Genomic DNA, 23220 nt, shown 5'->3' on the forward strand with positions numbered 1-23220 from the left:
TGCCAGTCCCCGGTACGGGCGTGACACCGAGGGTTGCGATCCCGTTACTGGTCAGTAAAAAAATACAAAAAGGAAAAAAAAAATAAATAAATTAATTAATTAAATCATTTTTGTCATTAATTCCCTTTTGTGGGTCCAGGATCCAATCCAGTATTTCACGTTGCATTTAGCTGTTGCACCTTCTTCCTCTCCTCCAATCTCTGACAATTCTCCTGTCTTTGTCTTTTTTGACATTGACACTTTCTAAAAGTTCTTGCCAGTGATTTGATAGACTGTTCTTCAATTTTTGTTTGTCTGTTGCTTCCCCATGATTAGATTCAGATTATGCACCTTTGGCAAGAATACCACAAAGGTGATGTTGTTTCCTTCTCAGTGTGCATGTCAGAGGCACATGATGTCAGTATGTCTCCTTAATTGGTGATGTTAACCCTGATCTCTTAGCTAAGGTGATATCTGCCAAGTTTGTCTATAGTGAAATAACTGGGGTTTTTTTTCCTTTTGTAATTAATAAGAACTTGTAGGGAGATATTTGAGTCTATACATACTGTTTTTCATACTTTCATCTGTTAATTTTAGCATCTGTTGATAATTCTTACCCAAAATAAGTATTACAGTGGAATTTGCCAATTGGTGATTTTCTACTTTTATCATTCCTTATATATTTATTAATTGGAATTCTACTGGAAGGAAAGGATTTTTCTTCTCCCTCATTTATTTATATGTTCAATTGTTTATATCAGTATAGACTCATTGATATTTGTTTTATGGGTTATAATCCACTCCTATCATGATTTATTTTGTTACACAAATTTCCTAGATTTTGCCAGGCCACCCTTCTAATACATGGCTGTGCCAAGATTCAAACCCAGGTCTGTCTGGTCTCAAGTTCAGCAGTATTTCTGGTACACGAGTCTGCCCCCTTGCTCTCAAGAACTCTTCCCAACCAACCCTCACCATCAGCAGCCCTTGTTAGGGGCCAGCTCCCAATCAGTAACCTCTGTCTTCTCCACAGCATGCTGGTTCATCAAGCCAGTGATGCCTCTGGGCCCATCATCTAGCTCAAGGCTGTGCATATACTAGGTACTCAGTGCCAGTTTGTCGAATCAACTCCAACTCCCAACTTTTTCTCAACATGGTAAGAGGAATGAGAAATTACCCCCATATTGATGCAATAGAATATAGATTACTGGACTGGAGAGGGTAACACACATCAACATAATACCTTAGACCTATCAATTTAACTTTCTGGGCCTATTTTCTTATCTGTATACTGAGTGGATTAGACTACAATATTGAGGCCATTCAATTCTGAAGTTCCATGAATAACTGAAATTAGCTATCACATATTGAGTTCTTCCTATGTGCCAAGCACTTTGTTAAATACTTTACTTTCAATCCTCACAATAACCTTATGAAACAAGGACTGATGACATACTTGACAAAATTTGTCATTGACAAAACTGAGGTTCAGAGAAAAGGATTTGCATGGCCATTGAAGGGAATCAGAATATGCCATCCCAAAATATGCCACTTTGGCATAAGGATTATTTTGAGCAAAGAAAATTGAGAGTCAGCAGATGCAGAAAGAATTCTCTGCCTTTCCCTTTTCTGCCTAAAAGCAGGGCATAAATTTCCCTTTATGAAGGTGTGTCCCTCCCTATCTTCCATTAGTTTCCCCCACATATCCCCTAAGTCATTTCTCCATGATTTATCATCCCTTGAAGCCCAAACCCCCTTTCCTTTGTTAAAACGGTATATAAGCACCCCCCAAGTCTAACCACTTCTTCAAGTTTCACTACTTTTTTGTAAATTTCTATGCAATAACTAAGAATAAAAATTGCATGCCTGTTCTCCTGTTAATATGTCTTTTGTTAGTTTAATTCACAGGCCCCCAGTTACTGAACTTAAGAAAGTAGAGAAAAAGTTTTCCCTCCCTGACACCATACAAGCAGCTAAGTGGTGGAACTGGGATTTGAGTCTGAATTTCATTCTAAATCCCATATGCTTAATCACTAAGCCATAGTGCCTTTCACTGAATTACTGGAATCCATGCCCTCAAAAAGCTGGTTAAAGTGCACATAAATAATTATAAAACAAAGCAAAACATTTTAAATACTTTGTTAATATAAGAAAAAATAACAGCAAGATTTTGGGGGCACGCAGAGAAGGGATTGAGTCATTCTGATGGAAGGGTTGAGAAAAAGTGTTTTACAAGTAAGATCTATACCCTGCAAAAGCAGGAAGGAAACCCGTAGGTACTGTACATGCCCTAGCTCTTCACTTTTTAAGGCTCGCAGAAATGAAATAAAATGTCTATTTGGTGCAATTATTTTACAAAGCCCATGTCACATTCTTCATCCCTTGATGCTCCCTCACAACAGCTCCAAGACAAGTTCATTATCATTCTTGTATGGATAAGGAAATTGAGGCTTAGAGACACGAACCAATTTTCCCAAAGGCATACAACAAGCGAGTGCAAAAAACAGAACTTAGACCTCGATTTCCTGATTCCCAAAAGCTGGCACTTCTGAGCTTTTTGAAACTTATAGAAGGTGTATGGGTATATCCCAAGCCAAAATCTTCCTGCCTAAATTGATCATCCTGAAGTACCATGGCCAGATCCCCAGGCATCTAAACCCAGGGGCAGGTTATAAAAAATCCAAAGGCTATTGAAAAAATTATCCTAAAATGCTAGGGAGTGCTTTCAAGCAATCTTTCCAGATGTACATTTGAATATGTAAAAGAGCAATAGCTGTAGGCAAAGAAGGATAATTGAATTAATCAGTTGTCTGGACATTTTGCAGATTAAAAGAAGCACTTAATGTCATCTGACTTGTAGGAGGGGATGGCAAACTTTGCCTCTCCCTTAAAAGCAATGAATTCACATTGGGAGAGCAGTTCAGGAGCTAGAGAAAGAAGAATACAACATTGTGGTGACTGTAGTACCTCCTTCCTCGTCTGGCATACCGCCAAGTACACTGCATGGATTGTGCTCTGCATGAGTACATCCAGCCAAAGGACAAGTGGAGGCTGAAATTCAGCCCATGCTCTGTTTGACAAACTGTGAGCTCACTCCAAAGAAAGGGTGCCTTTTTCTAACTCACCCAAAGGAACTATGTGCTAGTGGTTCTAATATCCTGGAATATCTTTCCTTCCCCTTCTCTAATTCCCAGGGTCCTCCCATCGACAGTTTAGGAGAAAGTTTGGGGACCTGGTCTGGGTAGATGCCCCACTTCTGGACTCCCAGAACACGCTGAGTTTATCTTCATTGTGACACTTACACAGCTCTATAATTGCCTGTTAACATGGCTGTCTCTCTTACTATTCTGTGAACTTCTTGAGACTAGGACTTTATTTCAAATCAATTGTATTGACATAGAATTTACATATAATAAGATGCACCTACTTTAAGTATACATTCTGATGAATTTTAACAAACTTATACACCCATCACAATCAAGATATAGGACAGTGCTCTACAACAGAACTTTCTAGGATAGTGGAAATTCTAAGTCTGTGCTGTCTAATAGAGTAAGTAGCCACTACCCACATGTGGCTACTGAACTCTAGAAATGTGGCTATGTGACTGAGAAAGTGAATTTTTTTTATTTTATTTTAATTTAAACTTAAATAGCCATACAAGGCTAGTGGCTATCACTTTAGCATAGAAATATTTCCATCACCCCCAAAAGTTCCCTGATGATCCAGTCCAAGTCAACCCCCCTTCCCCCTTAGGAAATCACTGATCTACTTTTTGTCATTAGGGATTTGTCTTTTCTACAGTTTCGTATAATGAGAATCATACAGTATATACTCTTTGTGTCTGGCTTCTTCGGAGAGCAGAGACTTTTAATTCTGTATACTAGGGTCTATCATAGTGCCTGGCAGAAAATAGGTGTTAAGGGCCGGCCCGGTGGCGCACTGGAGAGTGCGCCGCTTGGGAGCGCGGCGGCGCTCCTGCTGAGGGTTCAGATCCCATATGGAGGCCAGTTCCTGCTCACTGGCTGAGCGCGGTGTGGGCGCAACACCGAGGGTTGCGATCCCGTTGCCAGTCCCCGGTACGGGCGCAACACCGAGGGTTGTGATCCCGTTACCGGTCAGTAAAAAAGACAAAAAGGAAAAAAAAAAAAAGAAAATAGGTGTTAAATAAATGTCGATGAAAGAATAAATTAATAAATCTTAATCAGAATTAATGATCTTATCCTAAACACCCTTTTCTTCACACATGATGAATACAAGAATAAAAAAGGCCCTCATAGGGAACATTTCACTAAAACTCTTGGATGTACCAATAGAAAAACTGAGATCCAAATGGGTTCAGAGGGCTGCCTGAGTTCATTCAGTAAGATTGTGATGGAGCTTGGATAGACCCTAAAAGTGCAGACTCCCAGGCCTGTCCTCTCCTCACTTCACAATATCTACTTCCCACCCATTTCCCATAGGCAAACATGGCAACTCTCATGGATCCCTGTGGGACCACAGAACCCCTACAAGATGCCACGTTGCCTATTTCAGCCTCCTGGCTCCAGATCACCCACTGGAAACAGAAACAGCATCAATTCCACTTAGAAAAGTATCTCACTTCATTCCAAATGTACCCCAAAACCTAGAAGTGGCCTTACTCCAAGACTGGGGTGTACATTGGTTTTCTAGTCAGAAAATAAGCCACCAAGTACCTGGTCCAATTCTCCACTCACTAGAGAAAGAATAACATTGCATTTTTTGTAGTTTTTATTGAAGACCTCTTAAATAAAAGGGAGAGAGGAAGGAAGCTGGGATGCTTCACATATAAGATTTCACTTAACCTCATTGCAACCCTAAGAAGTCAACACCATTGTTCCTTTTACAGCTAATGACAACAGGATTAAGAGCTATATTAACTTGCTCAAGATCCTGTAGTTGTGAGGCCTGCACTGGAAACCATATCTCTCTTCTTTCAAAGGTGATGCTTTTTGTACTACAACCTATTATCTTTTAGAATCCAGCAAAGGAGATTTTTCTGTTGATGTTCCAGTATGCATCCTTTAATCAGATAGTAACAGCTAAGCAATCTATGTTGTTGGTTGCTGGGAAGCTCCTAGCTAAGTTGAGAGTCAATTGCTAACAAAGACTTTAGACTAGGTTTTCTGGTATATTTCTACTTCCTTCATGGATACTTAACTGATACTTTAACCCTTGATTTAAAGGTTGATCTCTATCTTTTAATACAAAAAGGTGAGATACAAATTTTAAGTAAATGAAGTTAATTCTTTACCCAGGGCAGTACCTGTTAATAATGCTACCTTTTCATTTCAACTGAAGGACATTCAAAATGTGACTGTTGCCAAACTCTTATCCTTGTTTTGGAATTAAAAGGTGTTTCCATTTCAGACAACTCCTTTGGGAATTAATGACCCATTGGAATCTATACAATTAGCTTAATTGCCCCCAAATTATTACTTCAACTAAAGCAGAATCTTATTAGACAACTCTTAATGTCTTTATCCTTAATGTCTTTATTCTTGGAAGAATCTCATCTCTTTGCAAAAATAAATTCGTCAAATGAGGCTGGATAATCCCCTAGCCATGGTGATTAAAGATAACAATGGCTTATTTAGAAAATGTTTGGGAGAAATTAAAAAGATGAGGTGTAGCCTGTTGGTTCTGCAAGCTACTGAAAATAAAGGCAAGAAGGGGAGGGTACCCAAAGAATGCATATATTGGACTATGCCACGGTATTTGAGGATATGCAGTACAATAAGTGGGTGAGATCTCTCCGTGCTGAAGGAATGAGCTTCATCAGCACCATTCCACTGAAGGGAATTTTGTGCTCTGTGTTCCCAGAGTGACTCACAAACATCCCTACTTACAAGTGACTTGGTGCTTCCCAAAATAACAGTCTATTTGGTTTTTGATTTAAACTTGCACTAATTCAAAGCCAACAAACTGCAGTATACTTAACACATCTTTACCATATTTACCAATGTAAAAGCTGATACAGTAGATTCATTTACTCATTCATTCACTAAGATTTATTGAGCTTTTTATGGTACCAGGGTCTGTGCTTGGCAATGGGATTACAAAGATGAAGATAGCCCCAGTCCTCATATTGAACAGATAATCTGATGGCGGAGATAAAAATAAAAACAACAAAAACCTGTTTCTCTGTACCCTCACACACTTCACTTCTGACCCAAATGTGTGGATTTTCCACACCAAGTGATTCTCCAGTTCTCTGTGGACACCTACTGAGTGTCCTACGATTTAATTCAATTCTGACACTATTTGCCTGGAGTTAGCATCAGATCCCACAGGTTAAAGGCACAGCCCCTCAAGACTGCCCCCATTTCAGATGCCAATTGAAAGTCCTGGCCTCCTGTACTTCTGATTCACTGCCTATAAATTGGGGGTTCCTGTGACTCCCTCCTCAGGATTCAATAATTTGCTAGAATGGCTCACAGAATCCAGGAGAATACTTTACTCATGCTTACTGGTTTATTATAAAGGAATACAACTCAGGAACAGCCAAATGGAAGAGATGCATAGGGCAAGGTATGGGGGAATTGGGGGGAGGAGGGTTTGGAGCTTCCATGCCCTTTCCAGGCATGCCACCCTTCCAGCACTTCCATATGTTCACCATCCTGTAAGCTCTCTGAACCCCTTCAGTTAGGATTTTTATGGAGGCTTCATTGTGTAGGCATGATTGATTAAATCATTGGTGATTAAACTCAATCTCCAGCCCCTCTCCCCTCCCCAGAGGTTGAAGGTGAAAGCTCCAAGCCTCTAAACATATGGTTGGGTCCTCTGGCAACCAGCACTCCCATCTTTAGGGGCTTTCCAAAAGTCACCCCATTAACTCAGCCGTGGTTGACAGGATTTTATTATGTATAGCAAACAATGTTCCTTTCACCTTCAATGCTGGAGCTATTTCAAGAGCCAGGGACAAGAACCAAGTATTATAACAGAATATACTCCTGTAGTTCTTATCACTTAGGAAATTACAGTGGTTTTAGGAGCTCTGGTCAAGAGACAGATGAAGACCAAAACATATATTTCTTATTGTATCACAGTATCACAGGAGATCATCATCATCATTATCATCATCATTTTTATCATGATTAAATGTTGGATTTTTCCAGATGCTTTTTCTGCATCTACTGAGATAATCATCTCATGAATTTTCTTTTTCAGTCTGTGTGAATTACATTGATTGATTTTCAAATGTTAAACCAACCTTGCATCCATGGAATAAACCCCAGTTAGTCATGAAGTACTATTTTTTTATATATAGTATATTTAATTTGCTTAAATTTTCTTAGAAATATTCACATCTATGTTCATGAGAGATAATAGTTTATAGATTTCTTGTGATGTCTTTGGTTTTGGTATCAGATATCATTGAATGAGTTGGGAAATATTGCCTTTAGTATTTCAGGAAGAGTTTGTGTAGAATTGGTAATATTTATTCATTAAGTGTTTCTAGAATTCACCAGCGAAGCTATCTGGACCTGAGGTTTTGTTTTTGGAAAGTTTTTTAACTACAAATTCAATTTCTTTAATAGATATAGTGCTATTCAGGTTATTTCTTTTTGACTGAGCATAGTAGTCTATGTCTTTCATGGAATCTGTACATTTCTCCTGTCATCAACTTTATTGGCATAAACTTCCCTTATTATCCTTTTAATGTCTGTGGCATCTATAGTGATTTCCCCTCTCATTCCTCATGTTGGTTTTTTGTGTCTTCTCCCTCTCTTTTAATTTTAATCATCTGGCTAGAAGTTTATAAATTTTGTTAAATTTATCAAAGAACTAGCTTTTATTTCCATTGATTTTCTCTATTTTCTATTTTATTCATTTTTGCTCTTATCTTCATAATTTCCTATCTTCTACTTACTTTGGGTTTATTTTGCTCTTCCTTTTCTAGTTTAAGAGCTTAGGTCATTAATTTGAGGTCTTTCCTATTTTCTAATATAGAGATTTTAGTGCTCTGAGTTTTCCTCTAGGCACTGCCTTAGCTGCATCCCACAAATTTGAAATGCTGTATTTTCATTTTCAGTCGGTTCAAAATACTTTCTAATTTTTCTTCATTTTTACTTTGACCTATGTTATTTAGAATTATGTTAGTTTTCAAATATTTCAGAATTTCCCAGATCTATTTCTCTTACTAATTTCTAGTTTAGAGATTAGTGGTCAGAGAACATATTTTATATGACTTAATATTTTTTAATTTGTTGAGACTTATTTTATGGCCCAGTGTATGGTCTTTTTGGTAAATGTTCCAGGTGCATTCGAAAAGAATGTATATTCTACTACTGTTGAGTAGTGTTCTATGTCAATTACATAGTGGTGATAGTGTTGTTCAAGTATTCTATATCCTTACTGGTATTCTGTCTACTTGTTCTATATGATGAGAGAGGGGTTATAATCTCCAACTATAGCATGGTTTTGCCTATTTCTCTTTTTAGTACAATCAGTTTCTGCCTCATGTATTTTGAAGCTCTGTTATTAGGCGCATACACATTTAGGATTGTTATATCCTCTTGATGAATTTATTTTTTTACCATTATAAAATAAATTGTAGTGGATTTGGTTTGTTTCTTTAGCACAGGCATCACTAATTATGGTGTTTCCTTTCAGACATTTTCTTTATATTTTTTTTCAACATAGTTGAAATCATGTTGTATCCACCAGTTTATATCCTATTAAAGTTTTTCACTGTGTTACATATATACTAGTGTGTATACACACACATATTGCTTAAAAAAGAGTACAATAAAAACCCATGTATCCACACACAGCTAAAGAAATAGAACATTACTGATATCTTTGAAGCCATCTGTACATCTTCCTCCCCCTTCCAAAGTTATCTTTACTTTTTAAGTAATCATTGTCTTGTTTTTCTTTACAGTTTCCCCACATCTGTATGTATTTCTAAACAACATTGTTATTCTATTTCCCATTTTTGGCCCTTATATAAAAGAAATTATACTGTATATATTCTCTGTAACTTGATATTTTTGCTCAACATTATGTTTTTGTGATTCATCCATATTGGTGTATATAGCTGTAATTCATTCAATTTTCCACTACTGCATAAAATTCTGTTCAAAGATAGACCACAATCTATCCATTCTTCTAATAAACAGACATTTGGACTGTTTCCAATTATTTTGCCATAAAAAATAATGCTACAATGAAGAATTTGAAATGTGGCTTCTGGTACACATACTTAAGAGTTTCTCTAAACCATATACCAGGAGTGGAATTGCATACACACCTTCAAAATATCCAATTTTTCATCATTTAACTTGATTCTAATGATTCTTACTAATCCCTTTTAATGACTGTATGTTATCTCAACAAGTATATGCACTAAACTACATCTCTATTGTTGAACATCTAGAATTTGTCCTCCTTTTTTGGAACTTCATACAGAATTCTAAAAAAAAATTTGTGCAGAAGTCTCTGCTTTCTAGCTCATTTTCTTATGGAGGATTCCTAGAAGTGTATTTCTTGAATCAAGATCAATTTACCAATTGTACAAATTTAGATTTAATGGGAGAGTTTTTACTGCTAAAAACACAAGATAATCCCCATCCAAGTAGTTGGTAATCCTTTTGGGATCAGGGATCCTTTTGAGATTGCGATTACAGGTACGGATCTTCTCTCCAGAAAAAAATCCCACACAATTGCATTCATAAAGACAAACAAACAGGGCCAGCCCGGTGGCGCACTGCTATAGTGCGCCGCTTGGGAAGCGCGGTGGCGCTCCCGCCGAGGGTTCGGATCCCACATACAGACCGGCCGCTCACTGGCTGAGCGAGGGGCGGGAGCAACGCCGAGGGTTGCAATCCTGTGGCCGGTCCCGGTCTGGTACGGGCGCAACACTGAGGGTTGCGATCTGTTGCCGGTCATGAAAAAAGACAAAAAGGAAAAAAAAAAAAAAAGACAAACAAAAAAAACATAGTTTCAAATTTCAAGGGTTTCTCAGATCCTCTGAAGTCTGCATTTTGACACCTCTCTTGAATAAGAAATATTGTCCTAACCACTGAATATAAGATTTCTTACAATACTTCACCAAATAAGTTCACATACTAACTTTTGTATTGTCAAGCACCTTTTGTTTTAATCCACCATTTACTGAGCACCCACAATGTACCAGCACTATGCCAGATATCAGAGATAGAAGAATAAATGCTTCTGGTTTCAAGGAATATGGAGTCTACTGGGGAAGACACAGAATAACAAGTATTTACAATAAAATATGTGCAGTAAGAGAGGTATTCATTAGGCAAAATGCAGGTACAAAAGGGTTAATCAATTTTTCTTTATCAAGGGGTTGCAAAGAATGAATAAACATTCTCAAGGTAGAGGAAACAGTACTAGCAAAGGGAGAAAGAGCACATAACCTGACACATACAGAAATTATACATGAGTTTACTGTGGTTGGATTAGAATGGTAATGAATATAGGGAAGGGTTGAGACACTTATTTGGGGCAGAGATTTAAAAACAATTTTCATATATACGATTTTAGCAGTTAGTTGGTCTGACAACACAAAGGAAACCACAAAAGAAGATCTCCTCCCAAACACTTCCTTTATTACCCAAACCTACTCTTATTACGTATAAAGAAAACATTTTGCCTGTCTTTTTCTGCAACTGCCTGAAGTGCAGTGTTCAATTCAACATACAAGGTTTAAAACCTTATTATGACACCATCTGATGGCTTTCATTTTGTAAGCAATATTAGAAAGCCTGTACAATTACTACAATAGTCTCTTCATAAAATTGCCTTGAAAAACTAACTTATGGGTAAAACTATAATTTTAACATTCACTTAGGATGTTGCTTTTCAGCCTGTCAGTTAACACTCCTAACAATATCATCTCATGAAAAACATTTTGTTTTTCATTTAGCTTAACTTTTTTTAACACAACTAAGCACAATTGTTACTTCAAAGATACTGATTTAATTATAATGGGGCATGTGGAATTTTTAAAAACATGTGTCTTATACTCCTATGGAAAATGAATACAACCAGTTTTGATAATGCAATCTAGTAAATGTCTTTACTTGATAGACTTTCCTCAAAAGTATGAACAATAGTATAAAAGTTTTTTTTATAATATTCCCTCTCAGTGTGGTAAGTTTGTAAGTATATTTACTTTCTCTTGAAACTTTGTTTAGTTAGATTTCTGCCATGCTTATTCTGTTCCCTTAATACCCAATTCATATATATCAGAGAACCACACGTATAAATATACTAGGTGTGATTATAAAGTAATAAACCACATTTTCTTGTATGACTAGAAAAGGAAAAAACAAGGTTTTAAAATTTAAATATTAACCAACTGAAGGTGAATAAACCATCAACTTTATAAAGCTCTCAGCACAAAGAAATCCCTGACTTTTTTTCTTCTTTTTCCAAGTACCCTTTGGATCTCTAGATGACATCTCATTAAATACCATTTAGCTTTGTCAGAGCAGAGGATCTTCAAGGGTACCTTAAAATAAAAAGATGTACTCTAATTATGGATTACCTAATAAAAACATAGAATGTTGTTTCCCTTCGGATTTTTATTAGAAAATGAAATTCTTTACATGTGTGAAAAAGAAATCCAAAGGGAGCAAGTTTTCTCTACAAGATTTTCATGAAAATCCCAGTGGATCTCCTAAGGGATGGGCACATGCACATACAAGAATGTATGTTAATACATGTTTTCTTCTCAGGTGTTTGTTTTTTTATTTTTTAGGAGGGGCAATTTTCTTCATGTGGTATTTTTTTTTCCTCAAGTGGAAAACATTCTTTAAATGAACTTAAGCAAAATGCATGGTCAATAAATGAAGGGTTCAAAGATTTTCATGAAGTGGGTTGACAATAAATGATCCTTGGCATATATTTAAAGACTTCTAAGAACTCTGACCACATAAAAAAGTAAAACAACCAATCTACAATAAGTACAAATTATATACATTTATTTTTTAATAATTTTAAATAACACTCTTGTATAAATTCTTTCATATATTCAAATCATACACAAATTTAGAAATGCATCATGAAGCCTAGTACAGCATATGTATGAGACATGTTTTTAAAATTTGTGTTAGAATTTTAGTGACATAAATACAAGTTTAATGTTTCAGAAACATTCCCTAATTGCTCACACTGAAATTTAACATTATTACAGAGTGCTTGTGCCTAGCATACAACTTGACCTTAAATCATTTAGTTTTTGGACTAACAGATCTGAAGCCCCGGGCTCACATTCTAGGGCTGCTGCTGTAGTTATTGCATATGCATAAGTAACAAGAGAGAAAGATTCCCAATCGCCTTTGAAAAAGCATCATTCAACCACTGACATTTTAATGATCCATAACCTTTAGTCCATTCCATATTATTTGACTTCTTCAGATGAATCAGTGTGTTCTTCTTGCTTTTCCCCTTGGCATAGTCACTGGCTCAGGGTTAAAGAGAAGAATGCATTAACCTTCCATTACTCCCCTGCACACATTTTAACTCGCAAACTCCTTACTGTCAAAAAGATCATAACAAGCCAAAGGTTCCTTATGAATGAGGCCAAAAATGCCTTCCTTGCTCCAATAGGTTATACTGGGTTGCCTTTTACTTCTCTGAACTTTTTGTTCAGAGAGTTTTCCTTGAGATGTGAAAATTCAAATCCTACCTACATACCCCAAAATATAAGAACCAGACATTCATTATAAGTGGTGTTATGTTCATCAAATGTCCCACAAAAAGTACTGGAGCCATTTCCAATTGAAGCTGTCAAGAAGTACTGTTACTTTAGCTCTCTGCTTCCATCACAGTACAAGAAGGGCTAAATGTCCTGGGGCTAGAGAGTAGCCACATAATTTGAGGCTTCAACAAATCCTGTCCAAAAAAGTCTCTCTCCTTCCATCCTGTCTGCTCTGTCTGTTCTTCACTCTTAAAATCCAGGTATACCTGGAAAAGGTAACACACTAGGTCCATAGGACCTTAGTATAAATGAGGTTTAGTTTTTATTATCACTTTTTCTCTATAACTGAGAAAGTCCATAAATAAGAGAGTCCTGGGAGGTAGAGGGTGGAGGGAGGGAGGGGGAAGTAAGGGAAGACAAAGACATACTTAAGAACACTACCTAGGGCATCTATCAGAAATGCATAAGGGCTTCCTAAAATGAATTAATGAAGATTAAAAAGTATCCCTTAGGAGCAGTATCTGTCATTTCTCAGTAAGACTCACATAAGTCTTATTTAAAAATAAACATATTTCTAATCCTTAGACAAAAATTCTTCCAATATTAGGGCTTCTAAAGGACTGATGGGGTCCTGCTGTTGGACACCATTATTCATGGGGATCATGCCTTCAGATGAATGAATATTGTGCTGTGCATTCCATACTAGTATCCTAGTCTGATTTCAGTAATAGATCATTTCATGATTGATTTATATTTTAGGACAAAATTATTTCCACAAGCAAAATGCTGGGGCCACTAAAGAATATTATTTAAAACAAATTTTAAGACCTTAATTTTTTTTTCCTTTGGGAAAAATTAAGAACATGACCTAGGAGCTATTAACAAGTATTTAAAGGTCAACATTCTTTGTTATTTGATTACTGCAATTTTTGCATTAAGGTCTGTTTTAAGGAATCTCTACATGGCCGGAATCCTAACTACTTGGCTTTGGCTCTTAGACTCCAACAAACACTCCTTCTTTCTACATTGGGTTAACTTCCTTTTAACAAATGTTTATTTCTCACCATCCTCAATCTTGATTCTTTTTGGCACGGGTATCTGGGAGAAAGGCAGGTATGCCAAATTGCACAATTCCTTGGAATTATGCAGTGCACAGTCCATACATAACTATGCAGCAACTGCTGGGAAGGCAAGTTTTACCTCCCTGCTTGGAAGGGTTAATTCACTTTAATGAAGCACAAACTGGTAGTTGTGTTTTCTTATCACTAACGCTGGCTTCAGATAATTTTCCTCCTGTGTTCTCTCCACAAAGTCCTTCACAGCTGTATGTCCCTCAACTATATCTGGTACTTACAAAAACATTAGAAACATCCACAAATGGAACTCTTCCTCCCAGCCTTCTTGTGTCCATGGCTAGGAAATTTCTGCATCAGTGTATAGTTGAAAGAATATGTGCTTCAGAACTAGAAGTCCCGATTCCAAGCCAAATAATGACACACATTGTGTAGCCTTGAACAAGACATTGAACCTCTCTGTGCCTCAGTCTCATCTACAAAGTGGCGACAATAATTACTTCCTCAGGGGCTGTGGTGAGGAACAAAGGACACCCACATGGAAAAGTGCTTTGCAAACTACAAAGGGCTGTAGAAATATTAAATAATTTTAATATAATGTAATCTCTACTCTTGTGAGCAATGGCCAAATACGCAGAGCATCCTCAGGTTACCAGAAGTAGATTATTTGTCTGTACATCCTACAGAGCATCATCTCCAAACCCTGAGAACAACTTAGGGGTATTCTATAAAGGGATGACCAAGTTCTAGGTTTTTCTCTGAGGAAGTTAGGCAAAGGGGTCAACTTGGATTTCCTAAGTCTAATCTGATAAAAAAAAGTCTTTGTGTTTTTCTATCCACTTCACAGTTTGCTGTTCCTCCTAATAAATATCTATATTTGACTTCTGGCCACCTTTCCTAGCTTGCTTAATCTACAATCTGTCAACATCATAATAAATGAGAGCAACAGTTGGCCTCTAGGAAAAAATTGTATCTAAAACCAAGTACTAACTATGCTCACCAAACTACAGAGTTATCCTCTAACCAGACAAGAAGATGGGAGAACTATAGCACTGCAGAGAGATGGCACACACCTCACAGCAAATGACTGGTGGGCTATGTTCAAATGGAGGGTTTTTATTTTCACCAAACTACAGAGTTATCCTCTAACCAGACAAGAAGATGGGAGAACTATAGCACTGCAGAAAGATGGCACACACCTCACAGCAAATGACTGGTGGGCTATGTTCAAATGGAGGGTTTTTATTTTGGGGGGAGCGGGTATAAATCCTCATATTTCACAAGCATGAAAACTAGGAATCTGAAGTGATTATAATGGCTTTCTTTTGGAACTAAAATATTTCTATCCTTTGGAAGACTGTCTCCTACATTTAGGAAAAACATATTTAATTAGGATATGTTTTATATTAATCTATATAAAATATATAGAGTGCCTAGTATCTAATTAAGTATTTTGGAGAATGCAGCCTGTGTCCCAGCTTAACAATTATTGACTTCGAAATCTATTGCTTGAATCTATATTAAAGAGCATATAACTCTACTTTTAAATTGAGAAAGGAAAGAAAAACTAGAAACGTTCAACCTCATAAATTTCAACAATGTCCAAACAGGGACTGAAAATGACTGATGCTCACCAGAGTCCCAGCTCTAGCAATATTGCCATCTATTTTACAATATTTTAACCAATCCCATATTTTCTTTTTACAATGCCATTAACTGCTGTACAAATAAATTCTAGATGATAAAATATGACATGATTTTTTTTTACAAATAGATAGAAATACAATGTTGACCAGATATGCTACATTAACTATGTACATCTTATTTCTCTAGATACAGGAATATTCCTTATTTTCAGACAATCAGTCATTTACACTGAGACCCTGAGTGGGACCATCAGCTTCCTGCTCCCCAATGCTGCCTTTCTCTCTTTACCATTAGAAGTTTATCCTGTGCTTTAATGTCATCATTGGGCAAGAATCCTTGGAGGAAAAATCAAGCCCTTCTAAAGACCTTCTTGGGACTTTTCTGTCCCTATTCTAGAAACAATCAAGATACAGCCTAGATGCCAGCTTTTCCTCAATGATGTCTTTTAGTACAGTAAAATTAATATAATCCCTGACCCTCCTGTAAATAAAAATGTGTTTCAGGAATGGAGATGAAGTCTTCCAGCAGTCCTTTCCCCCTCCACATCCATTATCCTGTTACCATTGGTTTGGTGAACATTTCCCCACAAGTCTATTTGAAGGTCAAAGTGGATTTGGGCTGTGCTATGGAGTTCAGCCTTTCCTTAGTCCCATGTGGTTTGGTACAAAAATATACTTTACTTCGGGTCTTTAGTGACAGTGAATACTTCAGATCTTCATGGGAAATCTAAGAGCAACAGATAGGCTAAGCACATTATAAATTTGTACCCAAAAATTTCAGATGCACTATTGGCCTTTGCTTTCTCAGCAAACTCCACCCAGGCTTTGTCTGGCCCAGGGACTGATGCTGTTTTAGTAAGCACTGTGGTTTAACAATCCAGAATAGCTCTAGCTCCTTAGGCTTTGTAGTTATGTATGGGTGTCGTCAGGGTCAGTTGCCCATTGGGAGCCACTTCATTGCCATCATCTTCCAACAATCCCGATACATCTGCATTGGGAATGCTGTCATGGTAGCTGCTGAAACTGATATTGTCTTCTTTCAGCTCGATGGTCCAAAAGGGGGCATTGAGTTTCCGGTTTTGGTATTCACGGTACATATATACAGCCCCCACAAATCCCATTAGCAGCACCACCACAATGATGATGACTGTCAAAATGATGATGTTAAATTGGGTCCATGATACATCAGCTAAAGCTGAAGTGCTGTTTTCAGAAGAGCTTACTGAAAAGATAGTCTGCAGGGTTGTGGGGGTAAATGTACTATTTATAACAGGGGTGGGCACTGATGTGGTCAAAGAGGCATTGGAAACCAAAATGGTAGAACCTTCAGGTGTTGGAACAATAACTTCTGAAAATAAAAACAGAGAATGAAATGTAAAAGACAAAATTATCTAGTTTGGAGAAACAATAAAAGAAATACACATGGGAGTGGAAGTTGATGTGGGATGTTGACATGATACTCTGCTTTAAGATAATGCAAGTTAAAAATAATTTTTAAAGAAATATAGTGATAAGAATCAGGATCTGGAAAGCTAGGTTATTACATCCATGGCTGTTCTCCAATTTTTATAATATCTATATTAAAATCTCTGGGAAAATTCCAATGTTGGAGTTTTCCATCCTTCTTTACTCTTGGATAGAGTCATACAAATTCCTGTGAAGGCAGTGAATATGTCATTACTGAGTTATAAATCACGTGGTTAAAAATGACAGGGATAGATGGCAATCATTTGAACTATAATAAGTCCAATATGTCTGATGGCATTTCATAAAGGCAAAAATCTCTTCAAAGGAGGTGTAGTAAAAACTGTATCTCTAGTTACATCTAAAAAACACAATTTAAATGTCCAAAGTTGATGTCAGCCAAGAGAGAAAACAGCCTTCCTTTAATTCCATGTGTAGTAATTCTTCCTTTATATAGATTACAGCTATTTTATAATTAAGGTACTATATTTGGTACTTCTAATAGAAGCATAGCTTAGTGGAAGGACCAAAGGCTTTGGAATCAAGTAGAACTGCGTGGTTACAGATAAGTCGATCTTTTGAAAGCTCAGGTTCCTCATCAGTAAAACGGGAATAATAATGTCTATGTTGCAGAGTTCTTGGGAAGGATTAAATGAGATAATGTATTACATAGCATTATCACATTTAATGTTTACAGTGCTTATCACATACTAGGTACTCAATAAAATAGTACCTACTATTATTATAATTCATCATTACAGTCAGCCACATCAATTATCCTAAAAAGAGGTAAAGTTTATATTATATAATAACTAATGAGAAAAATCATCACAGTCGTGTCAGCTAAATATGGACAAAGTATGCCTCCCAAAAAGGAAAGAGCCCTGAATGACAGTATCTCTAGCTAGTGATAGGGTTCAGTTTGAGCCTTTCAGGCTTGATAATAACAGTATATTAAGAAAATGGCAGAAAGATGACACTTGCCACAGACCAACTATCAGCTTAGTATTCAGCTTCTGTTGGAATATCAAAAAGTGGTCTGTAGAAGAGCGTAGTCTAATCTTTCTGTGACCTAATAAGTCCTGAATATCCCTCACTCATCCCAAATTTATAATCATTAATTTTTTTCTTAATCCTTACTGAACTTCTCTGTAAAAAAATGTTCTTCCATATAAACAACTTTTTCTTTTAAAAATCAAAAGTAATATTTTTAATATTTCCTCCATCATACATGGGCAAATTTAAGCCCAAATTTAGGATAAATGCTAGAATGAACTCCAGTTTCTCGGCTGGAACTTCTAACCAGACTCTAGGTCCCTACTTGAAATGACCTTTTATGATCACTGGAAGTGATGAAAATAAAGGAAGCAAAGGATAAAAGAAATGATAGGATTTTTGAATTATTAACATAAAAATAAAAATAGATGAAGAGAAAATGTAACAACACTTTTTCTCACTGTCACAATGACTTTGTCTTGATCCTCAAATTTCTGCAGTTGACTTTGGAATGTCAGGAGAATAGCAGGAATAGAAGGAAACCTCTTTAGGCAAATATCTATCAAAATATATTTCCAGAAATTCCTTTGTTGAAATTGGACAGTTTTACAAAGCTAAATGTAGTTGTCCTGAAGTTTTCACTGCTAGGCTTAAATATTAAATTTACAACCTTAAGTGAAGTTTTACCTTTCTTGATGCAATTTCCCTCGAAGTCTCGAACATAACCTTCCAGGCAGTTCTCACAAAAAAACCCGGTGGTGTTATGGAGGCAGTTGATGCACTCACCATTCTCGGGCTTACAAATCTTTGGAGTTTTAATTGGGTCCACGTGGCCATGACATTTGCACTTTATACAGATGCTGTCAAAATTGTAATAGCCATATTCACATTTATTGCAGTTCTCGCCTGTGTAACCATCTTTGCAGCGGACACATTTAGGTTCCAATTCACCCAAATCTAAAAGAGAGAACACAAAATAAATTAGTACAGTCTCAACCTACAATTAAAATTGCAAAACAAATACTAGTCCTCAAAAAGATTTATAAACATTCCCTACTATCTCCTCTGAATATTAAGAGATATATGGAATCAAACTAATAATCTATACCTTATTTACTAATTTTCCAGCTTATTGTAGGAATGATGGGGCCATCCAGAGTCACAGAGTAAAAGAAATTGTGATGGATTGACACTCATAATTTTTTTATTCCTCCCATTTTAGACATGACAGATTGAATAACATATGGTTTTAGCAAAAACTTCCTCCATCCCTCCCTACTTAAATATTTATACACCCCAGACTTCTATTCTTGTTCTCCTTTTCTTCTTACTCTGCTCTTTGTCCGTAGGTGACCTCATCCACTTTTACAGTCAACAATTCCAAAATGTGTATCTCTAGTCCATCTCTTTGTCCTAAATTCCAAGCTATGTACTAACTGCCTGTACATCAGGCTCCACAAACATCTCAAACTGAACATGCACAACACTGTCCTCAACATCTTCCCTTCCTAAGTCCTGTCCTCCTGTAATGTTCCCTACATCTCAGTGAATGGTACCAACATCCACCCACTTGCCTAAGACAAAAAACACAAAATCATCTTTCAATCCTCCTTCTCTCCAGGTCCCTTCTAAGCAGTTATCAATTCATATCAATTATGCCTGATGAAAATCTTTCCAACCCACAGATGACTCTCGTCATTCCCACTGCAGTGATCTCAGTTTAAGCCTTCATCATTTCTCACCTAGATAATTGTAGCTACTTCCTAATGGGTCTCTTTACCACAGTGTGCCCCTACATTCACTTTGAACTTCAGAGTAAATCTCAACATGTTTCTTCTCAAGAAAAAGCTCTTCAATGGCTCCCTGATGCTCTTCAAAGCTCTTCAATGGCTCCCTTATGTGAAAATGTAATAGAATTTTCAGTATCCTTCATAATCTGCCTGCTTTTCTCAACTCCTCTCTCTTTACCTCACACTCCGCCACCCCCTATGATTCAGGCACATTAAATGGCTTAAGAGTACTCCCAAATACTCTCTTCAATGGCTCCCTTATGTGAAAATGTAATAGAATTTTCAGTATCCTTCATAATCTGCCTGCTTTTCTCAACTCCTCTCTCTTTACCACACACTCCGCCACCCCCTATGATTCAGGCACATTAAATGGCTTAAGAGTACTCCCAAATACTGCCTGCTCTCTTCTCTCTGAGTTTTTTTTTTTTCCTTTTTGTCTTTTTTCATGACCGGCAACGGATCGCAACCCTCAGTGTTGCGCCCGTACCGGACCGGGACCGGCTATGGGATCGCAACCCTCGGTGTTGCACCCGCACCTCGCTCAGCCAGTGAGCAGCCGGTCTGTATGTGGGATCCGAACCCTCGGTGGGAGCGCCACCGAGGCCACCGGGCCGGCCCCTCTCTGAGTTTTTGTACATGCTACTTCCTCTGTGTGGGACATCCTCCTACCTCCCTACCCCCACTTCACCTAGCAAATTCAAATCTGTAGAAAATCAGGTGTCATCTCTTCTCAGAAGCACAGAAGCTTTCCTTTATTCCCTCAGTTTGGGATAGGGTTAGTCTATGCTTACGTATAACACATGTCATCCTAAATTATAATTACTTGATTACTTGTCCATCTCTCCCATTAAACTATGAGCTACTTAAAACATTTTTCCATATTTATCTCCAATGCTTAGCATACTGCCTGACACACAGTATGTGTTCAACATGTCTGCTAACTGCATATTTCACCTTAGGCAGTGGGAACATACCAACTCATACCTATATCTGCTTCATTTTTTATTCTTTATATGATTTTAATTCAGGATTCTCAAGTTCAATAAATGATTTTTTAATAATCAACAAATCATAATTTAATTTATCTGCTAAATAGATTAGTTTCTTTCTTAGAATTTACTAATTACACTAACAGGAACATCCTGTTTTCTGAACATAGACTAATTTTATTACAGAGGAATAATTTATAGTGGTCATAGAATTTGTGGCAATTAATCACATCTCTGATGTTTTATGAAAAATGAATCCCTTTTGTCTATTTTATTACTGATTTTTAAAACAGCTTTATTTGAGATGTAATTCACATACCATACAATTCAGCCACTTAAAGTATACAATTCAGTGTTTTTTTGTCTATTCCCAAGGTTGTGCAACTGATAAAGAATTTTAACTTACCACTTATAATCCGAGTTGGTAATGTGATCTCAAATAAGTTACTAAACTCCGGACGAAAGTTTTCCAATTTCAAATACGGAAATTAAAGCAGAAATACTTAGGTTGCTTTTAGTAATAAAAGGTGGCAGTTGAATAAATTTATAACCCATGAAAACAATGATATGCAGAAAAAAATACTTGATGAAAAGGTGTATACTCCTTGTCCTCAAGGAACTAATAACTCACAATGATACCATATTTTACAGCATTTTTGCACTTCAACAACTATAGCAACAATAACTAATATGAAAAAATTCCTAATGAAATAGGCTGAAGTCAAGGTTTGTGAAAGTCTTTCCTGTCTGTCATGTTCAGACTAACTGGACCTCAAGACATGACATTCAAAGGTCCTATCTCATGTTTCACTCCATCTACCTTATACTTTGTTTCTGCCATTTCTAAGTAGTTCCTTGATCAAATCAGCTGTTTTAACATTTCTTTGTTCATATTGATCTCTTTATCTGAGATGTCCTTCCTTCTGTCTACCTGCTAAATGCTGACTTTCATCACAAGACTCAGCTTTTATATCATGGCCTCTCTGAAGCCATTGCTGATACTCCCCCACTCCAGGTAGAGTTAACTGTTCCCTCTTGGTGCATCCAGTATACATAGATCCATGACACTGCATTGCACTTATTTGTATGTTAGTCTCTCCACTGGAAACCGTGAGCTCTGAGAGCATCAAATTATTTGAATCACCTGGGTACTTCCTACCCATAGCCTGCAGTGTGAGCTTAACATGTGTTTTTGAATGCATACATGCATGCCAAACTAGTCCCTGTTCAGTCTTTGGCTTTGATCTCCCATTGATCTCTATCTATGTATGTACGTTTCTAGGTGTCTAAATCCTCACTCTTCAAGGCCCAGTTCAAAAGTTACCTGCTCCATGAAGACTTTTCTATACCTCCTAGTAGGAAATTATTCTCCCTCCCCTAAACTTTCATGGCTCTAGTTTTATACATCTGACCACTCTCCACCCTGAGTTATGGTTATCTACCTTTCTACTTATCAATATGTATTATTAGCATTAACCATATCCTGGGAACAGGTATAAAATGGTTAAAAATATAGACATGGCCTCTGCCTTTATGGAGCTTACAGTTCTCAGAAAAATCAGACAGTAACAAAGGATTTCAAGCATATTGCTTTTGTTAGGCATCATCTTTCCATAGTGAAGTCTCCTCTGTTTGAAATTTATCATCTGAAAGTGAATTTATTCAGTTATTCAACAATCATTTATAATGGAATTATCAAAAGCCAGGTCCTGTGTTTAAAAGGAAGGTTACTCTAGATGTGCCATGGACTAAGATAATTTAAGTTCTTATTTACAATTCCTATAAAGTTCTAAAATCTTAAATACTTTGACAGTAACAACATATTATTATGCTTATAAAAACAAGAAATCCTTGGGCCGGCCTGGTGGCGCACTGGAGAGTGTGCCACTTGGGAGCGTGGTGGCGCTCCCGCTGAGGGTTCAGATCCCATGTGGAGACCGGTTCCCGCTCACTGGCTGAGCGCAGTGCGGGCGCAACACTGAGGGTTGCGATCCTGTTGCCGGTCCCCGGTACGGGCGCGACACCGAGGGTTGCGATCCCATTACCGGTCAGTAAAAAAGACAAAAAGGAAAAAAAAAAAAAAAAAAACAAGAAATCCATTACAGAATTCTGATATTGTGGAAGCAGATTTAGATATTATCTTAATCTTTTTGTGTTGTTATAAGAGCATACTGGAGACCAGGTAATTTATAAAGAAAAGAGGTTTATTTGGCTCACAATTCTGGGGCAGCTGCATCTGGCAAGGGCTTTAGGCTGCTTCCATTCATGACAGAAAATGGAAGAGGAGCTGGCAAAGAGATCACATGGGAGAGAGGAAACAAGAGAGAGGGATGGTAGGTACCAGGCTCCTTTTAACAACCAGCTCTTCAAGGAATTAAGAGTGAGAACACTCTTACCCCCAGGGAAAGCATTAACCTATTCATGAAAGATCTACCCCCCTTGAGTGGATACGGAAAATGTGGTATATCTACACAATGGAATACTACTCAGCTATAAAAACGAATGAAATACTGCCATTTGCAACAACATGGATGGACCTTGAGAGAATAATATTGAGTGAAACGAGTCAGACAGAGAAAAAGAAAT

The 23220-nt window shown here is 37.2% G+C and overlaps 1 protein-coding gene across 2 annotated transcripts in view; it reads right to left on the minus strand.

The window, feature by feature from the left end:
• Positions 1 to 11931: 11931 nt before the first annotated feature.
• Positions 11932 to 23220, minus strand: part of MEGF9 (multiple EGF-like-domains 9) — a 108183-nt gene continuing 96894 nt past the window's right edge. The window contains exons 5-7 of one of the 2 annotated variants that reach the window (XR_550215.1): positions 18543 to 18812; positions 14996 to 16743; positions 11932 to 14869 (exon numbers count right to left, since the gene is read on the minus strand). Coding sequence is in view for 1 of the 2 variants with exons in the window: in XM_008568767.1 (XP_008566989.1) it covers positions 16292 to 16743; positions 18543 to 18812 (722 nt within the window). In the remaining variant the exon portion in view is untranslated. Of the gene's footprint in view, positions 14870 to 14912; positions 16744 to 18542; positions 18813 to 23220 lie in introns of those variants that run through there. The other variant, XM_008568767.1, reaches the window with a different exon arrangement.

The sequence above is a fragment of the Galeopterus variegatus genome, unplaced genomic scaffold (genome assembly GCF_000696425.1).
Source record: "Galeopterus variegatus unplaced genomic scaffold, G_variegatus-3.0.2 Scaffold439, whole genome shotgun sequence".
Taxonomy (NCBI): Eukaryota; Metazoa; Chordata; class Mammalia; order Dermoptera; family Cynocephalidae; genus Galeopterus; species Galeopterus variegatus.